Below are 21,171 nucleotides of genomic sequence, written 5' to 3' on the forward strand. Positions count from 1 at the left end.
TCTTCATGCGTGCCATTTGCACCAACAGCAACAGCAGCAGCAGCAACAGCAGCAGCAGCTGCCATTTGGCTCACATCTTGCAGCTTGTTGCTGCCACAGCGTGTTGCAAATCTCTGTTGTATGCCCCATACATATCAAATACACATTCTCGTCTATCATATTTGGGCCGCGCATTAGCCAGCAAGGCTAAGCATATACACATATACAAATGCTTACAAGCATAGAGAAACAAGCACAGTGATAACTCGAATGAGCGAACAAGCACGTCCTCAGCCAGCTGCCCTTCAATGTGTGGGGCATGAAATGAAGAGAATCTATTGAATCTGATATGAGAATATTAATTAATTTTATATAGTTGCAGCTTGATGTTGTTGTGCATTATAGTTATTCTTCACTGTATATGGATATGCGCATATGCGAGTGCTCGTAAACTGGCTTGTTTAGGTACACACACACAGACACACACACACATGTGGGGGATATATGTGAGATATATGTGACTCTGACTGGCAATCCATTCGACTAAGTGGGGTGAGTGGTAGCGGGACGGGGGAGGAGGAGGTGGAGAGGCGTCGTCCTCGTCGTCATCGCCATCGTCCTTGTGCTTCACTCGACAAATATTCAACACGTATTCATTTCCTGCACAGTTGCCAACTGGCAACATTCTGCAACAAGATGCTGCACAAGTGCACGTTGACGCTGTGACGCGAACAGAGGCAGCGACGCCGGCAGCAACAGCAACAGCAACAGCAACGGCGACTGCGACTGTGGCTGAGGTAGCGACATGATACTTGCACTTGATGCCCGTCGCTGATGAAGTAGCGACAATGCGGCAATGCGTCGCAAAACTCACTTGAAGTGCTACTTGGCAGGCAAAAATGTTGATCCTTTGACGATTGCCAGTTCCTTGTCATCCCCGCCAATAGACGGGATGCGTCCAGGATGAAGGAAGCTGTGAACGCTTTAACGCCATTGCCATGCCCCATACCCCACACCCTGTACCCCATACCCAATTGCCATAGCTTTGCATTCGGTTCGCATTCCCCACTGAGAGCGCTACACGTTTTCATGAAATCATTTTTCACCACTTAGTCACGTCGCTTTGACAGCCCAGCCCCAGTGCCAGACCCAGACCCATTCCCAGTCCCAGTCTCAGACCCAGTCCCACAGGAGTGAAGTCGAGAAGGAGGTTGAGCGCAAGGAAAAAAAAAAAAGAGAAAAAAGAAGCATTTGTGGGAATAGAAACGACAGCATCCTCTCCTCCATGTCCCTCTCTCCCCCTCTCCCTCTCTCTTCCATTCTCTTCAGCTAGCGTTATCTGCGGTTAGTTGCTTATAATTGGCAGACATGTGAGTTGTGTGTGGGAGCCGTGAGCTGTGAGCTTTCCCTTTAACCGGATGCCGGGCCAGGCCGGGCCGCGCCGGGCCGGGCAGGGCAGACCAGGACTCTATCAGAGACTGGGCGGTTACTGTGCCTTACTAAGTATTTAGTAATTATAGCTGCTGCAGCAGCTACTCTAACTCGACTTTCCCATAGCGCACACGGTTTCCCACACAGGATACAGGACGCAGGACACGTTGCGTGCTCGGTTTATTAGTGCACCGCGCAATTACAAAATACTCAATTGTTTTTACCTTTGTTTACTAGTATTTTGATACCATCGGAACTGTCTAAAAAGGGTATTATGTTTCTGTTTTCAATGATTGTAACAGAACTGAGGAGGGTTTAATTGAACCTGTCAAATATATAGTATCGAATTAATGCCACTTGTACTTGAGTTTGAATGTCTCGATCCAGAGTGTTGTGAAAGCTGAGGACTTGCAATTTGAAAAACATATTTATATATCTCTCATTTAAAGGAAATATAAAACCTTTTTCCGATCAGTCATTGCCTATTCTTAATGTCTTATAAAATCTATGTTTAAAGGGCATAAATCAAAGATTTTTAGTTCTACTTCTGCTGAGCTGTTGAGTTAACAGATTCCTTGATTTTATTTGCTGTTGGCTACTTTCTCTATTATTCGTATCCTGTGACATTTGTACACACACCCACAGAGAGCCCACGTTTGCACTGTAATATCATTTTAATGCACTCAAAGTTTCATTGACCTCACCAGCGCTGCTTCCCTAGGGTATCTGCAAGTCATGCACGCCCAACTAAAGACCTCCTACTTAGTTTCTACGCTTATTTACTGTTTGGTTTTTATTGTCGATCGCTCAATGCGAGTGTGGGCACGAAGGACATCTGGCATCAATCATGTGGAAAGCAACAACTACTGCCACAATGCAGTTGCCAGTTGTTGGTTGCCAGTTGCCAGTTAGTTAGGCACTGGCTGTGCAATTGGAAAATCTGTAGTCAGTCAGTAGTACTCGCCGCACCTCCCCCATCGCCGCCCGCCAACCCCTGCCCCATGTTGCCACAGCAAGTGCTGTTTTTGGTACGTGTTATCCTGCTATTTGGTTACCTTGTATGGTTGCACTTCCTTCGCTTTTGTTGCCAGTGGCACGAATCAAAGTATTGAATTTCTATATCCGTTTTTTTTTCTCTGCTTCTTCTTCTTCTTCGCTTTTGTTGTCGCCAGAGAGGGCAGAGTTAGGGGGTGTAGGTAGAGGCGTGGCAGAGCAGTACAAGTGTACAAACCAAATGAGTGTACAGGAAGTTTTACTTATTTCTCGTTGTTTTTTTTTTGTATTTTTCTTGCAAGATTTCTCACCTTGAATGGAACTCTGAGCTGAGTGTGGGGCAATTAGGCGGCTGTGCTCTGAAACGGAAACTGTCGCAACTGATCGTCGTGTTGATAACTTCAACAACAGCAACAGCACAGGACGAACAACGACAGCAGCAGCAAGAACAGCAATAAGTGTAACAGGAACTACTACAAGCATACGAAAAATTGTATAACGCATTTTGGCATTAGGAGAAAGCAGCAAAAATTTTGGAGGCTGAAAAAGAAACAAAGAGAAAATATTTCTTATACATATACTTTGACAGTCTAATAAGAAGTTTTTAGTGAAATTTTAATGAAAATATTTGAAAGTTATTGAAAAATTATAAAATATACAAAATACTCTATTGTAAGTCCTATAAAGTTTATAGAAACAAATTTATATTTTTCAGTAAATATTAACAACATAAATAGACACAATATACAGTAGATAAATGGAACGGAAAATATATATATATGGAAGACGTACACATGCATTATTTAAATAATTGAGTTGCCTAAAAAAATTCTTGTTAAATTTTCTAGACAATTTTTTCTATAAAGTCTCTTCGTATAATCTGCTAGGATATTTAGAGCTCCTTCTTATAAATGAATACATATTTTTCTTTCTCGTATATGTTTGGAAGTGTGTTGGGAGCAGCCGCTGAAACAAAGTGCTATAAAAGTCACGCTCGAGGGCAAAATGAGTTTCCAGTTTTGGTTTTGAGACTTTACTTTCTTTTCGTATTTTTGTTGTTGTTCTGCTTCTTCTCTTCTTTTTTTCAGCATCAGGTAACCTTTTGTGCAGCCCATTAGAAACATGCACGCAGTCGGCTTACTTAAGCATGTGTGAGTAGTTGAGTATGTGTGTGTGTGTGTGTCTGTGTACATGCAAATGTGAATGTGATTCAGATGCGGCTATGGCTGTGTCGAAATGTGAAAACGTGCGGGGATTTGAATCGGCTCCAAGGCACAGCAAAGGCGGAAGGCCTGAGCGGGAGGGGTGTGCGGCAGGAAGGGCGCATGAAAACTTTGCCTTGCGTGCCGCCATTTGACTCAGAAGATTGACACGCTGCTAAAACGCTGCAAGCAACGAAATGGAATGGGGCAGCAGGACGGACAGCTGGAACAAGGCGCGGCAGGACGTGCCAGTAGCGAGCCGGGAAACAAATGCTCCCCGTTCAGCCGGTGGTTACAAAAAATGCTGCAGATGTGTCCAATTTAGTGGAACTGGAGCTCAGGTACTCAATTCCACAACTCCTGCAACGGCTCAGATTAAGATTTCCACCAAGGACCCGGGCAATTTGTCGCTGATATTTGTTGGGGTGAATGCGGTAAGAAATTAATATAATAATTGCGTTAAGTGGTTGTTTTGCCCTAATTCGAGTTATCCACTCCAAGCCAGCGGCTGGCCAAAGTGATATACGACAGATGTTAAGAGGAAAGTCATTTGTGGATTGGCAAAGACTTTAAGGTCTGAAGCTATGAAGCTGATTGAGAGAGTTCTCTGCTGTCATCTGCGCTCTCTCTCTCTCTTTAGCTCTATAATTATTGTATTTATTGAGATATTGGTGCTATAAATAATGCATAACCACCCCGAGCTGAGGCAAAGAGTTGCTCTACGCTATCGCTGCAGCGGTCAGTTGAAGGTTACGGCGTATGCCCATAAATATTGCGTACTGCGTATATTCAACCTGACCAATCTACAGATTCCGCACAGGACTATCTATCTTCTGGACCGTGCTCGTATGTGTGTCACCGACAGACTGCCTATGCAAAATGCCAAGTGGCCGAGTTAAATCGTATTCCTGTTGCTGCCGCTGGCCATCTGCTGTCTCCCTCACGCTGCCATGCTGCCGCCACACTATGAATATGCCTCGCCCATGGAATCTCGATGCGGTCACAATCCATATCCATAGCTACAGCTCCACCTCCACTTGGCTTCAATCGTTGGAATTTGTCGTGACAATAATCAGCAGCGTCTCTGCATGGTGTCAAAAACTGGGCTGGTCTCCATGTTGCCTGACCAACCCACCAACCCACCAGCCCATCCACCTCCATCCACCTCCAACTTCTTCAGCTGAGGAGGGTAGTTTCTGCTCTGCTCTATTCGCTGCTGGCAGCCAAAGCCACAAATATGAGCATTGCTGGCTGGCTGCGAAATAAATTTGGGCAGACAAAAAATTGACATTGTTCGACAAGCGAAGGCGGTGGGTGGGGCAACTGGTGTCATTAAAGCCAAGGCACTGATTAGAACAATATGCGTAAGTATATGTAAGCACATTCTATATACTCTCTCTATATATATTTGTATATATTTACATGTATTTATATACATATGTGGCGCATTTATACGAGCTTTGTTTTATTCTGGGCCAAAAAAAGGATGTGCTCAAAATAAATATGCGTGCGTGTTGCTTGCCCACACCCAGGCACGACTCAATGCGACAAAGTGTGCGTGCTTATGTGTGTGTGTGTGTGTGTCTTGCCTTTCGTTGACACTTTCACAATTTATGGCAAATGCTGTCTTTCACCCTGGCACAGGAAAGGCGCCAACACATCGAACCCACCCCGCGCCCTGTTGCCTGACTTTCACTGTAATTTTTTGGCCCGCCCACCAAAAACAACAAACGAAACGAAACGAAAAAAAAAAAAGAATTACAGAAAATAAGCGAAAAAAAAGAAGCATAACAACAACAACAACAACAACTGCAATAACAACATGCTGTTTAGCAGTTCCGCAGTCCCAGTTGTACACAGACTCATTTGAAATAAATATTTTTGTGTTTTTACTTTGGTAGCGACAATAACGCAAAACATGAACAGCAGCAGCAGCAGCAGCAGAAGATATTTGTCTCTCTCCTCATGTGTGTGTGTGTGTGTGTGTATTTAGTGTGTGTGTGTGTGTGTGTAGTGCGCTGTAGGCAAACCACGCGCGGCGTTGCGGCGTCAAAGCTGAATTACTCATACGCCACGTTCGCCGCCAAAGCACAGTGTCGCCTTCTGATTAGTTTTTGTAGGCAAATAACAATATTTATATAAACGAGAACTACATACAAATATAACAAATATTTATTCTAGCTTTAAATATTGTTGTTCCAGCTCAAAATATTGTTGTCAAAAGTGAAGAAAATTGTTTTGTTTTTTTTTTCTATAAACAAAAGGTATTTTTTTTTATATACTAAAAGTGGCCGAAAATTTTCTTAGAAAATTTGTTTTAAATTAAAAAAGATATATATCTTAGTATAATAATTTGTCTATAATATTTATTGTAAAAAGTTTCATTCAAATGTGAAATCCTTTAAATAAGTATTCCACCTTCACTGCTTCAGTATTCATTGCTTCTATACAAATTCAATTTCTTTTGCCACATTCCCTTGCTAATTAGCCCACTGTGCAAGTGAGCCACGTTTGGTCTAGGCTGACACAATCCGTGCCTACTATGCGCGTTGACGTTAAAAGCTACAGAGCAATTAATCATTAGCTTTTACAGGATTTATTGCAAATACTTTTATCGGATATATTAAATGAACTCCACTCCACGTTCGCCCCCCCAGGGGGCCAACAGAAATTATGGCAGCATTAATCCACTGTAGACTATCTGCCTGGCGAACGTCTTGGTGCTTTAAGATTTGCGTCATTCAGCCCCAACCCAACCCCAAGCCAGCACCCAAGCACCCAAGCACCCATCGTCATCATGTGGGTTAAAATTTAACTGCGGCACGAAAAAAAAAAAGAGGCGAAGCTAAGGAAAAACTTCGGTGTCATTCGACATATGCGTACCGCACGCAATGCAAAAGCTGTTGATAATGCGTGTTCGCCAGGTGCAGGAGTGGGAGAAGGAGGAGCACTCTGAGTCGTGGCCGTAGATGGATGTCAATGCGGGAGCTTAGCAACAGTTTAGTTCGCTTTTATGCTGCTTGTTTACGCGCGCTGTGACAAAATGAGTTACAGGTTTCATTCATTCGCTAATGCAGCTTGATAAATTCGTGCACATCAATTACGCAACAGCGACTAATGCGAGCGAAAAATGTAGTCGACCTTTTTTCTTCGGGTGTATATACATACATACATGTGCTGAAGGTAAGTGATGCTGTTCTGTTTTCAAGAGTGTGCGGGTGTGGGTGTGTGTGGGTGTTGGGTGAGTATGTTTCATGTGCCATTAACTTTGCAAGCCGTTGCGATTGATCTTGGCACTAGGAACTGCTGCTTGGATTTTATTTTTATCGCCGTAGCAGCCAAACTCCCTGCAAATGCACATGCAAATTTATAACAATTTTACGTTCTCACATGCGTTGGCTCGTAAATCGTCTCACTGGCAAAAGGTGCGAAATGCCAGCGTACGACGTGCCACCGAGCCACCGAGCCACCTTCTAGTTGCCAAGTGGCAAGTGCCCTGTGCATAAAAAATCGTTTATGGCTTTGCAGCGCTCAAATAGAACAAAGCATAAATCCTAATTTACTTACCGTATAACCCGGTGGCATGTCTACCTATGTGAGAGAGTGTGCGTGTGTGTGGGTGTGTCTGAGTGTGCGACGGAGGACACAACATATATCAACAACATCTTAAACACATGACGGTAAATAAATACAAATGTGGAAAATTGTGAAAATGTTGGCTGTAAATTGCAGCGGATGGCGAAAACCAGATTCCAGCAAACCAGACAACGATAAAAAGCTCCACTAAGAAACTAAAGTAAAATACAACAAGCTGAAAAGTTGGAGCTGGTCGAGAGGCTGTGAGGCGGCGCTCCCAACGTGCAACGATTTACGATTCGTTTAAAAAAGTTGTGATTCGATCAACTCGAGCAAAAAAGAAGTGTAACCGGATTTGTATATAATCTAAACAAAAAACTTTGCAACTGTCTAAGGATTGGGTGCTGAGTTTTTGCAGCAATTGTTTGGATTTTAAATATATCTGAATTGAAAGTCAGGCTGATTTGTAAGACTTTCTTGAAGTAGTGCTTCAAGCAGGTATGCAGTGTGTAGAACAAATAATATAGCATACTTTTAGGCTTTTGCATTTATATGCCTGCTGCACATTTATGTATATATACAGATGCCTATCTTTGGGATTGAAATGAAATATTTAGGAGCTGAAGTATTTCTGCTTATGATAAGGAGCTTTGCTTATGATCTAAAACCAACTTAGGACCATTTCGTACATCTGAGAGCAAACTTAATATGATTGACAACCATATATGTATCAGAAAATGAATGTGGACTTGGAATGCTGCTTGGAAAGCCTTGAAATAATATTACAAGAAACAAAAATTGTCAATTTGATGAAGAAGAAAGTAAACTACTATACAATAAGAAACATATGTAACTCTAACAAATGTTATCCGAGCTTTGCAAACGATGTATTTGAGGACTTGGCAGGAACATTTTTATGTGTTATATGCATTTATAAAGAATAGTTAGTTATATGCATTTATAAAGAATAGTTAGTTAATATTTGTAATCTATGCAACAACTCGTCTCGTTTCTGAAGTCTTCAACTTTTAAGCATCATGCAAATTACTTGCGAATTCCAATTATCGTTGAAAGTCTCTTGACTTTGTCTGTCTTCAACAGCCAGCAGTAACTTGGCATACAAAGTCAAAGTACTTGCTGTCTGCTAAATTTTGTATAACTTTTAATTTGAGCTAATCTATATTTAATCAATTTTTATTCAATAAAATCGAAACAAACCAATCCAAGTTTCATTTAGGCGACCCGTTTTGTGGTCGCTTGGCTCAACATAATCACACTTTGAATATTTTCAGTTTTGATGCACTTAAAGCCAGCTGCTGCGCCAGCAACTCTTAATGAGTTGAACTGAGTTTTGTGGAAGCCCTAGCCATAGCCGCGTTAGCCGCAGGACCGCAAAACCGAGAGCGCACCACATCGAGTGGTTGCCAACTGTCTGCATAAAACAGCAGCAGAGAGAGAGGGAGAATGAGAAAGGAGAGGAAAAAACAGGAGGAAAAACAAGCGTAAGCGTTACATTGTTATAATTTATGGGGTCCAGTTACGAGTTCAAAACAAATAGAATTACAAATACAAATGCATACGACATTAGCATTGTCGGATCTTGGAATTAACACCAGGGCCAAGGCACGCCAAGAATTCGGAGCATATTGTGTGTGCTGCTGTTGGTGTTTGTGTTGTCTGTGTGTGTGTGTTAGTTGTGTAAGCTGCTTGACTTCTGCAATCCGAATGCCAACAGCTTCCACACAAAAAAAGGCAGCATGTTAAGTAAACTTTATGGCCGAGCACAGGAAGGAGCGCAAGAAAATTGCGGCGTGCAAATAAAACCAGCGCAAAAGTGAGGCATCAAAAAGCAACAGCAACATCAACAACAACAGCAACAGCAGGAGTAGCAGCAACAACTATAAAACCTGCAGCGATAGTAAAATGCAAATTGGGTGGCAGTTGGGGGCAGTTTTGCTGGCTGACAGGCGGGATTCCCTGGGTCTTCAGAAACTTGGAGGAAAAAAAAAAAAAGAAAAAGAAAAAAGAAAGCGCTCGCATTCGCACTCGTAAAATAAAAGTAAAGTGCAACAGCAATTTGTTTGCACAATTGCTGAATGCGGCCATTGCTGTTGCTGTTGCTGTTGTAGCTGTTGCTGTTGGTGTTTTGTGTTGCTGTTGGCACTCGTCGCATTGTTTGCTTTGTTGCCAGTTGTTGTACATTTTTATGACAGCTCAAATTGGCCCCCGTCGCCGTGTTTCGCAGACTCGCTCGCCTCGCTCGCCACGCTCGCCTCGATTGCCGCCAGCAACACTGTCGTCAGCATATGGCAATAAATGAAGCTGGACCCTGGACGAAGGACTCTGTAAAGCAGAAGGACTCTGTAGCTGTTGACTGACAGCGATTGGCGTCTGATTTGTTAAGAGTCCGGGGAAGTACGCAGTCCCTTTGTCCTGCCTCTCTCTCACTCTCCGTCGCCTCGTTGCAGGCCCATTTCATTTTCTATTTGAGCGCTGTGAAATTAAAATAGAAATCCCGCGCCGCTTTTGACAACTTTTTAAGCTCCATTAGCGTTTGACGAAAAATGTTAGCATAACAAGGCGCCATAAAAGGGTCAAACTCGCCGCGGCAGCCAAACCGCATCGCGGCAGGACATTCACACAGCAAGTAGCCTTCTTCAGTTGACTGCCGCCGTCTTCTGCCCCCGTCTCCTGCTGCCGCTCCTGTTGCTGTTGCTGATACTGTTAACCTTGAGGGTTGCGCCCCCAACCACCAACTCCACCCGCCCCACACAGAGAGCAAAATGCCTCCTGTTTTTGGTTGCACTTCCGCAGCTCGAAAAACATTTAACTGTTTGGCATTCATTGCGAATTTAAAGGGCGGCTTAGTGACAGGAATAATAAGGAAGCTCGCAGCGGAAGCGTTGATGTCAACGCAACGGACCCGGCCGAGCCAGACTCGGGAGCGCCGAAAGAAACAACCACAAGGGACATGGGGAAGTTCGACTATGGCCATAATAACAGCAACAGCAATGGGCCACAGGGCCACGGCCCATGACGTCCTTGCTGTCTGTTGCTGTTGCTGTTGCTTTTGCTGTTCCTGTTGTCCTCGTTGTCGTTCCCTTCTTCTTTTTTTTTTTTGATTTTGGTTTGGCGCTGTGCAAACAGAGCAAACCAAACCAAACGAAACGAAACGTAACGAAATAAAGCCCAAAACCTCAAAATGTTCGAAAAAGGGACAACAGGCTGCAGGAGGCGGCGTGGGCGGGGCTAGGTAGCTGGAAGACCAGGAGCGGGAGATACACAGTTTACTGTGGATGCGGCTGAATGCGTCGTTCTGGCCATTGTTCTAACCGGCATAGTTAGTGAAGCTTCTGGCCAACTTGTGTGTCAGCTTTTCGGCAAGAGAGAGAGAGAGAGAGAGAGAGAGAGAGAGAGAGAGAGAGTGTGGGAGTGGGAGAGAGATAGAGTGAGAAAAGCCATGCGGCAATTGTGCAAGTGGAAAATAATCAAATTAAATGCTTTAACCAGATCACATGTATGTGTAAGCTTCTCTGTGTATGTGTGTGTGTGCTGTCTTTTGTGCAGCAGCTCGTCATATCTAACCATAATTCAGCTTAAGTTAGCGCCCCATTTCTCATGGCTAGCAACATTGTTTTTAGGTATTTTTGGCAGCTAGGCAGCCAAGTGGCAGACATCAAAACACACGCCCAAAAAATACCACCCCAAGCCCTGTTCATAACAACCCTCCAAATGAACGATTGCCTGCCCATACGACTCCTGCTCCTGCTGCTGTTGCTGCTGCTCTGCTGCTGTTGCTGTTGCTGTTGCTGCTCTGCTGCTGCTGCTGCTGCTGCTGCTGCTGCTGCCGCTGCCGCTGCTTGCTGCTGTTGCATAATTTTCGGCAATCCACAAGTGTGTGTGCTTGCCTCTGCTTGCTATGCGTGTGTATGCGTATGTGTGGGTCTCTGCGTGTGTGTGTGGGTGTAAGAGCGCTCTCGTTACATTTGTTGCCAAAAGCAGAGCGAGTGCGTCTGCGCACTATTTGTTGATTGCCTTTCCGGGGGTGTCTCTAGCCTGGCTCTGGCTGCTGCTGCTGGCTCTGCTTCCTCTGCGTCCACTGCTGCTGCGGCTGCTGCTTGGCTACTTGTTGTGTCTTTGTGTTGGTTGCCGTTGCCTTCATAAGCGCGGCCTATCGATCTACACAAATCAAAGAAGCAACAAAAGCCGAAGAGCAAGAAGAGGAGCCAAGCTAAACAAGTATTGCTCTAGCCCTATGCACTTGGATCTGCGCAACCCTGCACCAGCCGAAGCTTTCACCCTTGCCCATTAAGCGCCAACACCACCACCAAAATGTTGTTGCTTTTGGTTTCGCTGCTGACCCGAAATCACGCACACTCGCTGTAAATTACACACACACACACACACACTGGTACACCAACACACACACGGGTACACTGAGCTCAGTTTAGCAACTGTGACGTGAACGGCAACTGTGAAAACGTAGCGCACAGCAGTAGAAGAAGGGAGTGGTACCGTCAATAACTGACGCACAGCGGCAGCAAATTAATGCTAAATTCAAAACAAAATAGAAGCAACAAGACAAAAATACTAAAACAAAAGTCCAAAAATTCAATTAAATTCCAAAACACATAAAGCAATTGTAATATACTGAAAAAGAGATGTATATATATTTCGGAAAATAACATAATAGAAATAAATACAAAATCAAGTCAACGACGAGCAAGTGCCAGCTGAAAAAGAAGAAGAAGGTGTGCAATTCTCAAGTCGAATAGCAAATACAGATTTAAATATATGATTTAATAAAGCTACGCTACAAATGGCTGGCAAGTGAAAATTTTGAGCAAGGAAATTCATTCGGGCGAAAAACTTCAATTGAAAACTCAATTTATGCATGAGTTCTCACGTTCAACTGTAAACTTTTGTTGCATGTGACGTATGCAACAAAGTGCCGAATCAGTGTGTATGTGTGTGTGTCATATACCGCAGCAACAGCAGCAGCGGGCCCTAACGACACTCGTTGCGAGCGCTGCAAAGTATGCAATAAATTTGCGCATTGTTTATGTGCAACTAATGGCAGCAGAAGCAAGAGCGAGAGAGAGAGGGAGATATAGCGCGATGTAGAGAGCGCCTTAGTGTGTGTGTGTGTGTGAGTGAGTGAGGGTGGGTGCTCGAGCACAGTGAGGTAGGCTAGGGCAACCAACAGTTGACTATTTGTTGCATGTATGCCGCACTCGTCACTCGCCACTCGCTCTAAAAAGCTCTCGCTCTCTCCCAATCGTAACTCTCGCGCGCTCTCGCACTCGGCCGCTCTCCTTGTATTGGTGTGCGTTGCTCTTACTCGTTTCGGACTCACAAAAACATTCGACAAGTGCAGAGTGAAACAAGTTGTTGTACGCTGAAACACAGCGAACAACGAAAAAAAAAAATTACATTTTTTCTTGTTCAATTTTCAAGCAACTGTGAGCTTCAACAAATCAACAAAAAGTGCGTGCAACATGGAAAAAGTATTATAAAATGCTATAAGTGAAGCAGTGAATGAATTGATTTGCGTTCAAGTCGAATCCCATAAACAACAATTGAAGTCTGCATTTCCTAAACAAAGCCAACGAGTGCACGAGTATGCGCCATTTTAAAAAGTGGGATAGGGATAGATAGTTTACGTGGTTGGTGTGCGTGCGCGCCTTCCATTGGAAGAGCATTGCCTGCCTGTCCGCCCGCCAGCCCACCTGCCCCTTGGCCCGCACTCTCATACGAATTGAAGCCCCCCTTAGCCGAACCTACTACTTCCACTTCTGGTATATTAAATAAACTGTTTCGAAATGTTAAAATAAAAGAGAAAAGAACAAAGAAAAATAAAAACAGAATTTCTGCCTCAATTTGAGATTCTTGTAAAGTGTTGAGGAACAAGTGTAAAGTACATCAGCAGCAACTACTGGAAGGCAGCAAATCGGCTTTGCTCTAGTTGTTATGTGAACAGCAGCATCCGAGCTGTGAACCAGTGCGTGAATTTGTTTATAGTGCAAAGGACAAAATCAAGTGTCTAAATAAAACAGTTCCACTAGAATAATCACAACAGAAACAAGAAATACAAATGAATCATCAAAAAATCTAATGGGAAACGAGTTTCAATCAACAATGTGAATGACATGTAAATGTGAATGAATGTGAATGAAAACAGCTATGTCTAATATCAAATGAACCAGTTCATCTCAATAAAAACAATTACTACCATTACATGATATGATGAGCATAGTGGAAACCTATTGATAAGCTTTCTGAATAATAATAGTTCCCATCAAAACCTTAATAATGAAGAACTAGTTCCAACCTACTTAACTTAGATCAAGAAGATAATTGTCAGAGTAAAGTAAAAACATTATTCTGAACTCCATTTGATAATGAAATGTATTCATCTGAAACTGAAGAAGCAGTTCTGTTAAGCTTGCATACTAATCTTGGCTTTAATATACTTTTAAAGTATTACCAAAAATTCAAAAGGATCTGTAGCTTATCTGAGAAGAACTAGTTCCAATTCACTATTATTAGTACAAGCACCAAAGATTTTAATAGTGATAACGTATTGCTTACAAACTGAAAAGAACCGGTTCTTTTTACTTTCTATCTATTTGTTTCAAGCAACCCAACTACTCTATCAAAATTTGATTGAAAAAACATCATATCATTGATTGGGTTTTCATATGAGTCGAATCAGCTTCAGTGAACTGCCTGTAAATATTTTACTAATTCCCATTTGCCAACTTAGTTATATGTATATTTTAAGTCTTATTTATAAATCCATAGTTGAGCTGTGTTAACTAATGGATAAAATCTTCTTTTCCGTTCTATAAAGAACTTTGATTAATGCACGGAAACGGAAACGGGAACGGAACGGAAACGCAACAACGAAAGCAATAACTTAAGTGATTCTTTCAAGCATACTACGCGTATTGAATAAAAGTGATATATATATACATACACACTCATATATAACAAATATATATAGAGAGAAGAAGAACAAGAACTGCAAATGTTATAAGATAACGCTGCTGGGGAGTCTGCTTGGCAGTGCTGGAGGAGAGAGCCAAATCAAGATCAAGGATGCACGTTAACAATGCTAAGCCAAAAGCAATAGCAGCACCAGCACCAGCAGCAGAAGCAGAGGCAGAAGCAGAAGCAGCAACATCAAAAGCAGAAGTAGAAGTAGACGTAGAGGTAGAGGTAGAGGTAGAAGTAGAACCGATTTCCGGTACGGAAGTAGCGCTACTCTCAAGGCAGCTCATGTCAAAGTCGAAGTCAAAGTTGGAGTCAAAGTGAAGCATTTTACTGCACTGACTACACTGGAGTCGATGTGAAAGAAGGTTGTGCTATATCTAAAATAGTAAATAAATAATAAATAAGTAAAAAAAAAGAAAAACAAAAACAAATAAGCAAAAATAAGAAAAGCCGTAACACAAACATACAAAGTATAGCCCAAAGGGTTTTTAAGTAGTTTATAAAAAATTTCGATCGAACTGGCAAGTGGCAGCTAGTGAACAGAGCGACGTAGACACAATGTCTGTGGACTTTATACTGCCCAATCGCAACAAGATACAAACGATTGCCTATGCGAGCAAGAAATGTGCGCCGGCCAGCGATTTACAGAGCTGGCGACGTCCCAAGTCCAAGCCCAAGCCCAAGCCCAGAGCAACCAACAGCCAACAGCAGCAACAACAGCAACAACAGCAGCAGCAACAACAGCAGCAGCAGCAGCTACGTAAACTGAGGCCGGCGGCCTATACCAATTGGAATGAGGATAAGTTCTCGGTGCTGCGCAATGCCAATAAGAATAATAACAATAACAATGGCCAAGGCAAGATGACCCTTAAGTCTGGCAACAAGGATAAGGAGAAGGCTAAGGATAGGGAGAGCAAGCGTAAAGCCGCACTCAAGCGTGAAATAATCGAGCTGGATGATGATGAGGATGATGACGATGCCATGGAGGACGAGGAGGAGGTGGCCCAGTCCGATGAGCAACAATTGGAATGGGCGGCGGCACAGTCGCTGGTGCAAATGAACTCCAAGCAGGAAAAGCAGCGCCATCTAGTATCATCAGCGGGCGCTACTATAACAGCAATAGGAGAAGTGATCTCCAAGCCGGACAAACAACGCCATCCAACAGCAACAGCAGCAACAGTAGCCATAATAGCAACAGGAGCTACAACTGAGAATGGAGTTGGAGCTGGAGCTGGAGCTGGAGTAGCAGCAGCAACAGCAGCTGGAGGAACAAACACAACCAAAACAGTATCCGCAGGTAGGTGCAACAGTTAAATACATATCCGCTTTCCTTTATAGCCCTCCATTAAGTCTCCTGCCCCTGGTTACGGCCACCTGCCCAGAGGTTGCGTCACAACAATGTGAACAGGTGGCTGCGACAATTTGTGTACTCGTGTATTTATTTTTAGTAGCCGTCGCCCGCACGTTTTTATGGCCACCACCCACTGTGGCTCCACTTGGACTACAGTTACGGACAACGGACAACCTTTCATTTCCTTCCCTTTCCTCTGCCCACGCCTCTGCCGCTGGCCACTCTCTCCACACTCTCTTGCGTGTTTGACATTGTCGCTGTTAGCTAATCTTTTTAGCGTATGTTGGCATTTTTCATGTTTGCCTTCTTGTCGATGTTGTTGTTGTTGTTGTTGTTGCTGTTGCTGCCGTTGTCGTCGTCGCTGCTTGTTGCTCTTGACAAAAGGCTGTGCAGAAGAAGCAAAGCAGCAAATGCAAACACGAAAACCAACACGCGCCATTGTCAAGAGGGCCAGCAGGGTGGGCACACTTTACTTGTAGTCTTGTAGCAGCAGCAACCAAGCAAGCAGGCAAGTCTTATCGATTGAGAATACGAAATGTAACACAGCTCTAGAGAAATAATGTCATCCCCCTCACACCGCAAGCGAACACTATTCAAGTAGATTTAATAGTAAGAGTATCCGTCTCTCCCTCTCTCCTGTGCACTGTCGAGCACTAGCACAAAAAAATACTAAGGAGCTCGTCTATAGTATATTTAAGCAGAGGTAAGCTTCAGAAGGAGCGCCTCTCTCTCTCTCTTTCTCTTACTGTTGCTTTTGCACACAAAAATACTAAGCAACACATTTTAACAAAGTTTAGCCATGGTCACACTCTTAATTAAATTGAAGCGCACAAATCTTTGCAGTTCGCATAATGTTGTTTATTTTATTTTTCAAAACATCTCTAATCAACTAATGCAAGCTTATTTGAATAGAGAGTGTGAAATATAAATATGCCCTGTTAGCAGCATAAGCTTTTAATTACGATATCTATGCAAATAAATGCAGTCAAATCAAATATTTATTTACAAATTTTAAGTTTATTGAATTTTAAAATATTTTTCAAAAATAGAGAAAATCACAGTTAATTTTTATTGTTTATCATTTATTGTCTAGTGTGATTAATCGAAATTAAAGGAAGCTCTCCATTGCAGACCTTTTTAACTAGCACAGGGTGCTCCCATTACCAAAGCTAGGTCCGCCGTTCAACACAGGGTGTTTTTACAGTTCAGTCGTGCCAATTCAGTTCAGTATTCAAATAGAGTAACAAGTGTCTGTTTACAAATGCATATTTCACCCACAACTTATGCACTTAGGCCTAATGAGAATCATTAAATCATAGGCTACATAGATGTGAAACGGAATTACCTGTGCATTTGGCAATCCTGTTATTATGGCGAATGACAGCAACTGCATTGACAGCCTTCACTTCTGATGCTGTCAATTGTCAGGAAGGTTTTTTTTCTCATTTTTCATTTCCTGGGAATTTGCCACGAATCTGATCTAAGGATGGAGTTAACCAATCAAATCGATAGCTGTGATATGCCTCTAGATTGTCAGTCGACCTGATGGGTGGACGAATTGAACATTTGTAATCGAATAAGCATTTGTATTCTCTTTGCAGTATCTATGCGCCGTCCAGTGGCCTTTGGTCGCGCCCCAGCCGAGGATGGCAAAGTGATTTTCTATGCGCCGCCAGCGAATGCCAACGGAGCGCAGCGACAGCCGCTGCCGATTACCATAAAGCGTGAGCGGGAGCGTGAACGTGAGAGGGAAAGAGAGAGGGAGCGGGAGCGGGAGCGTGAACGTGAGCGCGAGCGTGAACGGGAGAGGGAGCAACAAGTGGCAGCGGCTATCTACCGCGGACGCAGCCTGGAGGAAACGGAGGCGGCGCATGATTTGCTCTCGCTATCCCAGAGCTTGCCTCCCTTGATACCGCCCTGTGTGGTGACCATAATGAAGCAGGAGACTGTGCCCAAGCAGCCGGACAACCTAAATGTCATGCAGGAGATATCAAACGCGCCATCGCCTTACCAAAGCAGCAACAGCAGCAACAGCAGCAGCAGCAGCAGCAACAACTCCAATGTTGCTGCCAGCCACAGCAACAGCTCAAATATTCGCTTTATTGGCAGCAGCTCTTATGATTTGCTGCACAGCGCAACGGAAACATCGAACAATTGTTCGCCGCTAACACCGCCCAATTCTGATCACAGCTCAGATGTGGACATTGACATGTCCTCTTCCTCCGAATCCGGCCACTGGAATAAGCAACAGCAACAGCTTCAGCAGCAACAACAGCCACAGCAGCAACAACAACAGCATCAGCCGCAGCCACAACAGCGTGCCTCTGCCTTGAAAATGTGTCTCAATATGCTCGATGGACGCACTAAAGCCAGCAAAGCCAGCAAGGATAAAAAGCAGCCGCAGCGTCCAAAGACCAGCAGCAACAGCAGCAGCAACGGCGGCGGCGGCAACAACAGCAACAGCAGCTCGACTGCTGCCGGCAATGGCGAATCGGTGACAAGCGGTGAGAATTATGCGAAGCGCAAGCGCGGCTGCTACAAGTGCTCCGAGTGTGGCAAGCAGTACGCCACCTCCAGCAATCTGTCGCGCCACAAGCAGACGCACCGCTCCCTCGACTCCCAGTCAGCCAAGAAGTGCAACACCTGCGGCAAGGCGTACGTCTCGATGCCCGCCCTGGCCATGCACTTGCTAACGCACAAACTGTCGCATAGCTGCGACATCTGCGGCAAGCTGTTCTCGCGTCCCTGGCTGCTGCAAGGCCATCTGCGCTCCCACACAGGTGAGAAGCCGTACGTGTGCGTACAGTGCGGCAAAGCCTTCGCGGATCGCTCCAATTTGAGGGCGCACATGCAGACGCATTCGGGCGATAAGAACTTCAAGTGCCTGCGCTGCAACAAAACCTTTGCGCTCAAATCGTATCTGAACAAGCATCTGGAGTCGGCCTGCCTGCGCGATAATAGCGAAATATCGCTCGACAAGAGCGTGGATGACATTGATCTGGACGAGGATGAGGAGGAGCTGAAGCAAATCGAGGCCGACGAGCTGGAGAGCGATGAGAACAGTCAAGACATTGTGGTAGCCTAAGTAATACTAAAATTCTAACAAACTTCAAAATACTTTATAACAATGAAAGATAAAAGCAAACCCTATAAGCAATACTCGAGCACCCTTATCGATAAATATACATATATATGTATATATATACACGTATATATATATGAATCAAAACAGTCAACTAGCAGCTTATATGAGTAGTTTTTTGAGCATGGAATTTTTAGTATGGAATGTGTTTTGGTAATGCCGATAATGCCGATATACTCAATAGCATGTTTCTCAATATTATTATTATTACTCCAATTACTATTATAACTACAATTTTTGGTTTCCCCTAGTTTTGAGAATGAGCGAGAAATTACACAAAAAGATGGAAAAGAATACAAATATATATGAAAAATGTATAACAAAAGGTTTAATATGGAATCCAAAATGTAACTTATAGTAAAAATCTGACACAACGAATATTATGGAACATAAGTAGAAACTCTATATACAAAAACTATATATATATATGTATATGTATATGTATATATATACCCATCTATGAATTATATGAGTACATAGCGAGCAGAACCAATTTGCATGTTTTTGGTATATAGAAAGAAAAAGAAATCGACAAAAAAATACTTTAAGACATCGTTTTAGGGCTCTAGAGTTTATATACATAGGTACAGCAGATGATGACATACAGACACACATGCATACATATAGATACATAGAGTAAACTAATAGTAATAATAATAATAGTAATATTAAAGAGGAAAGCCAGCTCATTTCGAATCTTAGCAACTAATTAACTAGTGGACTTTTTTTAGCACTTTCTCTTAACTAACTCTCGCTCTTAGTCTTTTGAATACGTATATATGTATATGTATGTATATATGCATATATGTATATATATATTTACCTAAACCAAAGGCATCACAAGTTCGGTAGGCCAACAGATAAGCAATGATGATTGTATTAATACTCTCACAATTTTAAAAACAGCAACAAAACTTTATATATTCGAAAAGAAAAAAACTCCCTATTTAAGATGAATAACTTCCATAATATGCTCTAAAAAAAAACTACTTCAATTACTTAGAAATGATTATAAAGAAAAAACAATTTAGAAACATATCACAAGGACAATACTTAAACATAAATGCATTCAATTAAAAAACAAAAAAATGAACATATATTAAAAAAAAAGTAAAAAAAAAAATTAAGATAAATTCAATTAAGTTATATACACTCATACATACACATACTCACACATTTTGCAATATATATAATATATATATTTAGTTATTTTTATTACTAGACTTAAATTATGTACATATTATTCAGATTATAAACTAATTTTATACAAACAACAAAGAAAACCAAAACCAAAACCTTGGCAGTCGGACACTACCGACTGCTTAATGCTCGTTCACATTGAATTTATAACAGAGAACAAAGTTTTTCGATTTACAACTAACTAAAATTGAAATGTCCTAACTGAGAGTAAATATTTAAAGTATTTCGCATTCCGTAAACTGCAACACCTTATCGAACCAGCTATACCCAAGAGTATATGCATTCAAGATCCAAAATTTCCTACTTTAAAACATTGCACAAAATTAATATGCTCACTTTTCAGTGCCTGAACGAGTATTCGTATATAATGCAAATTAAAGTAAATAATAGTAATACAGTATGGTAAGCCCACGTTGGCCTAGGTCAAAGCTCAGTATATGAGAGAGTATATATAATATATATACAAACACACACATATATATATATATATACATAGCTAATACTCGCAGATACAATAGCGCAGTCTATATACATATATCCAAAAAGTTTTGGGCAAGCATCTGAAAGTTTCAACAGATATTCAAAGATGCATAGGTGAAGATGGAGAAGCAGATGAAGCACTTGTAAAACAAAAATGAGAACTAAAAGCAATTCCAAAAGTAAGTGACATAGTTTTTAATGAACGTAACTCTTATATATAATATATAATATATTTATATATAGGAATCGAAAGACGTATATATAATATATATACAAGAAATATGTATTTATTTTACGCGTAGTTTTTATTCCGAAACACAAAAATATAAACAAAAAACCATTTGAATTAAATTGTCAATTACAATTATTTCTTAATTTAAGAATTGATAGAGGTTATTTTTTAATGCATATATAAATATATATATATATTATATATTGAACAGAGGCAGTTTTTATATCAAAATTAAGCATAGTAAGCCAAGATGCAGAAACAAAAACAAACACAAACATTGAAAACAATTCGAACTTAATTATACAACGAGAAAGAAAAACAAAAACAAAATAATATTAAATATATTATATATATTAATTATAAACTACGGAGCTACATGGACAGAGGCACACACACTCACACATATATAAACCAACAATTAATTACATACAAAATACATAAACAAATACATTTTGCCATATGCCCATAAAAAATAGCAAAAAGAAAAAACTAAAAAAAAATATATATACATATATATATATATAAATAAAAAATTAAAAAATTAGAATTTAGACCACAGTGCTATGTGCAATTGTTTATAGGGCCATAG

General features: G+C 41.9%; 1 protein-coding gene across 6 annotated transcripts; it reads left to right on the top strand.

The window, feature by feature from the left end:
* The first annotated feature begins 11,624 nt into the window (after window positions 1–11,624).
* On the top strand, window positions 11,625–20,238 carry LOC108651153 (uncharacterized). 6 transcript variants are annotated; one of them, XM_018100624.3, is made up of 3 exons: window positions 11,625–11,932; window positions 14,035–15,474; window positions 17,130–20,238. In XM_018100624.3, exons 2-3 carry the CDS (start codon window positions 14,736–14,738, stop codon window positions 18,611–18,613), a joined length of 2,223 nt encoding a protein of 740 aa, XP_017956113.1. In that variant the 5' UTR covers window positions 11,625–11,932; window positions 14,035–14,735; the 3' UTR covers window positions 18,614–20,238. The 6 variants fall into 6 exon arrangements, with proteins under 6 accessions (XP_017956113.1, XP_017956114.1, XP_089115029.1 ...); XM_018100625.3 differs by lacking the exon at window positions 11,625–11,932 and adding an exon at window positions 12,339–12,668; XM_089258903.1 differs by lacking the exon at window positions 11,625–11,932 and adding an exon at window positions 12,339–12,643.
* Window positions 20,239–21,171: the final 933 nt, after the last annotated feature.

Source organism: Drosophila navojoa, chromosome 4 (genome assembly GCF_054131105.1).
Source record: "Drosophila navojoa isolate 15081-1374.11 chromosome 4, UAZ_NAV_1.0, whole genome shotgun sequence".
Taxonomy (NCBI): domain Eukaryota; kingdom Metazoa; phylum Arthropoda; class Insecta; order Diptera; family Drosophilidae; genus Drosophila; species Drosophila navojoa.

What these genes read in the sequence shown, in the direction of transcription:
- LOC108651153 (XM_018100624.3), top strand. Translation starts at nt 14,736, where the DNA reads ATGTCTGTGGACTTTATACTGCCCAATCGCAACAAGATACAAACGATT. An exon ending in AACCAAAACAGTATCCGCAG is followed by an intron (nt 15,475 to 17,129) that starts GTAGGTGCAACA and finishes TTCTCTTTGCAG; the next exon opens with TATCTATGCGCCGTCCAGTG.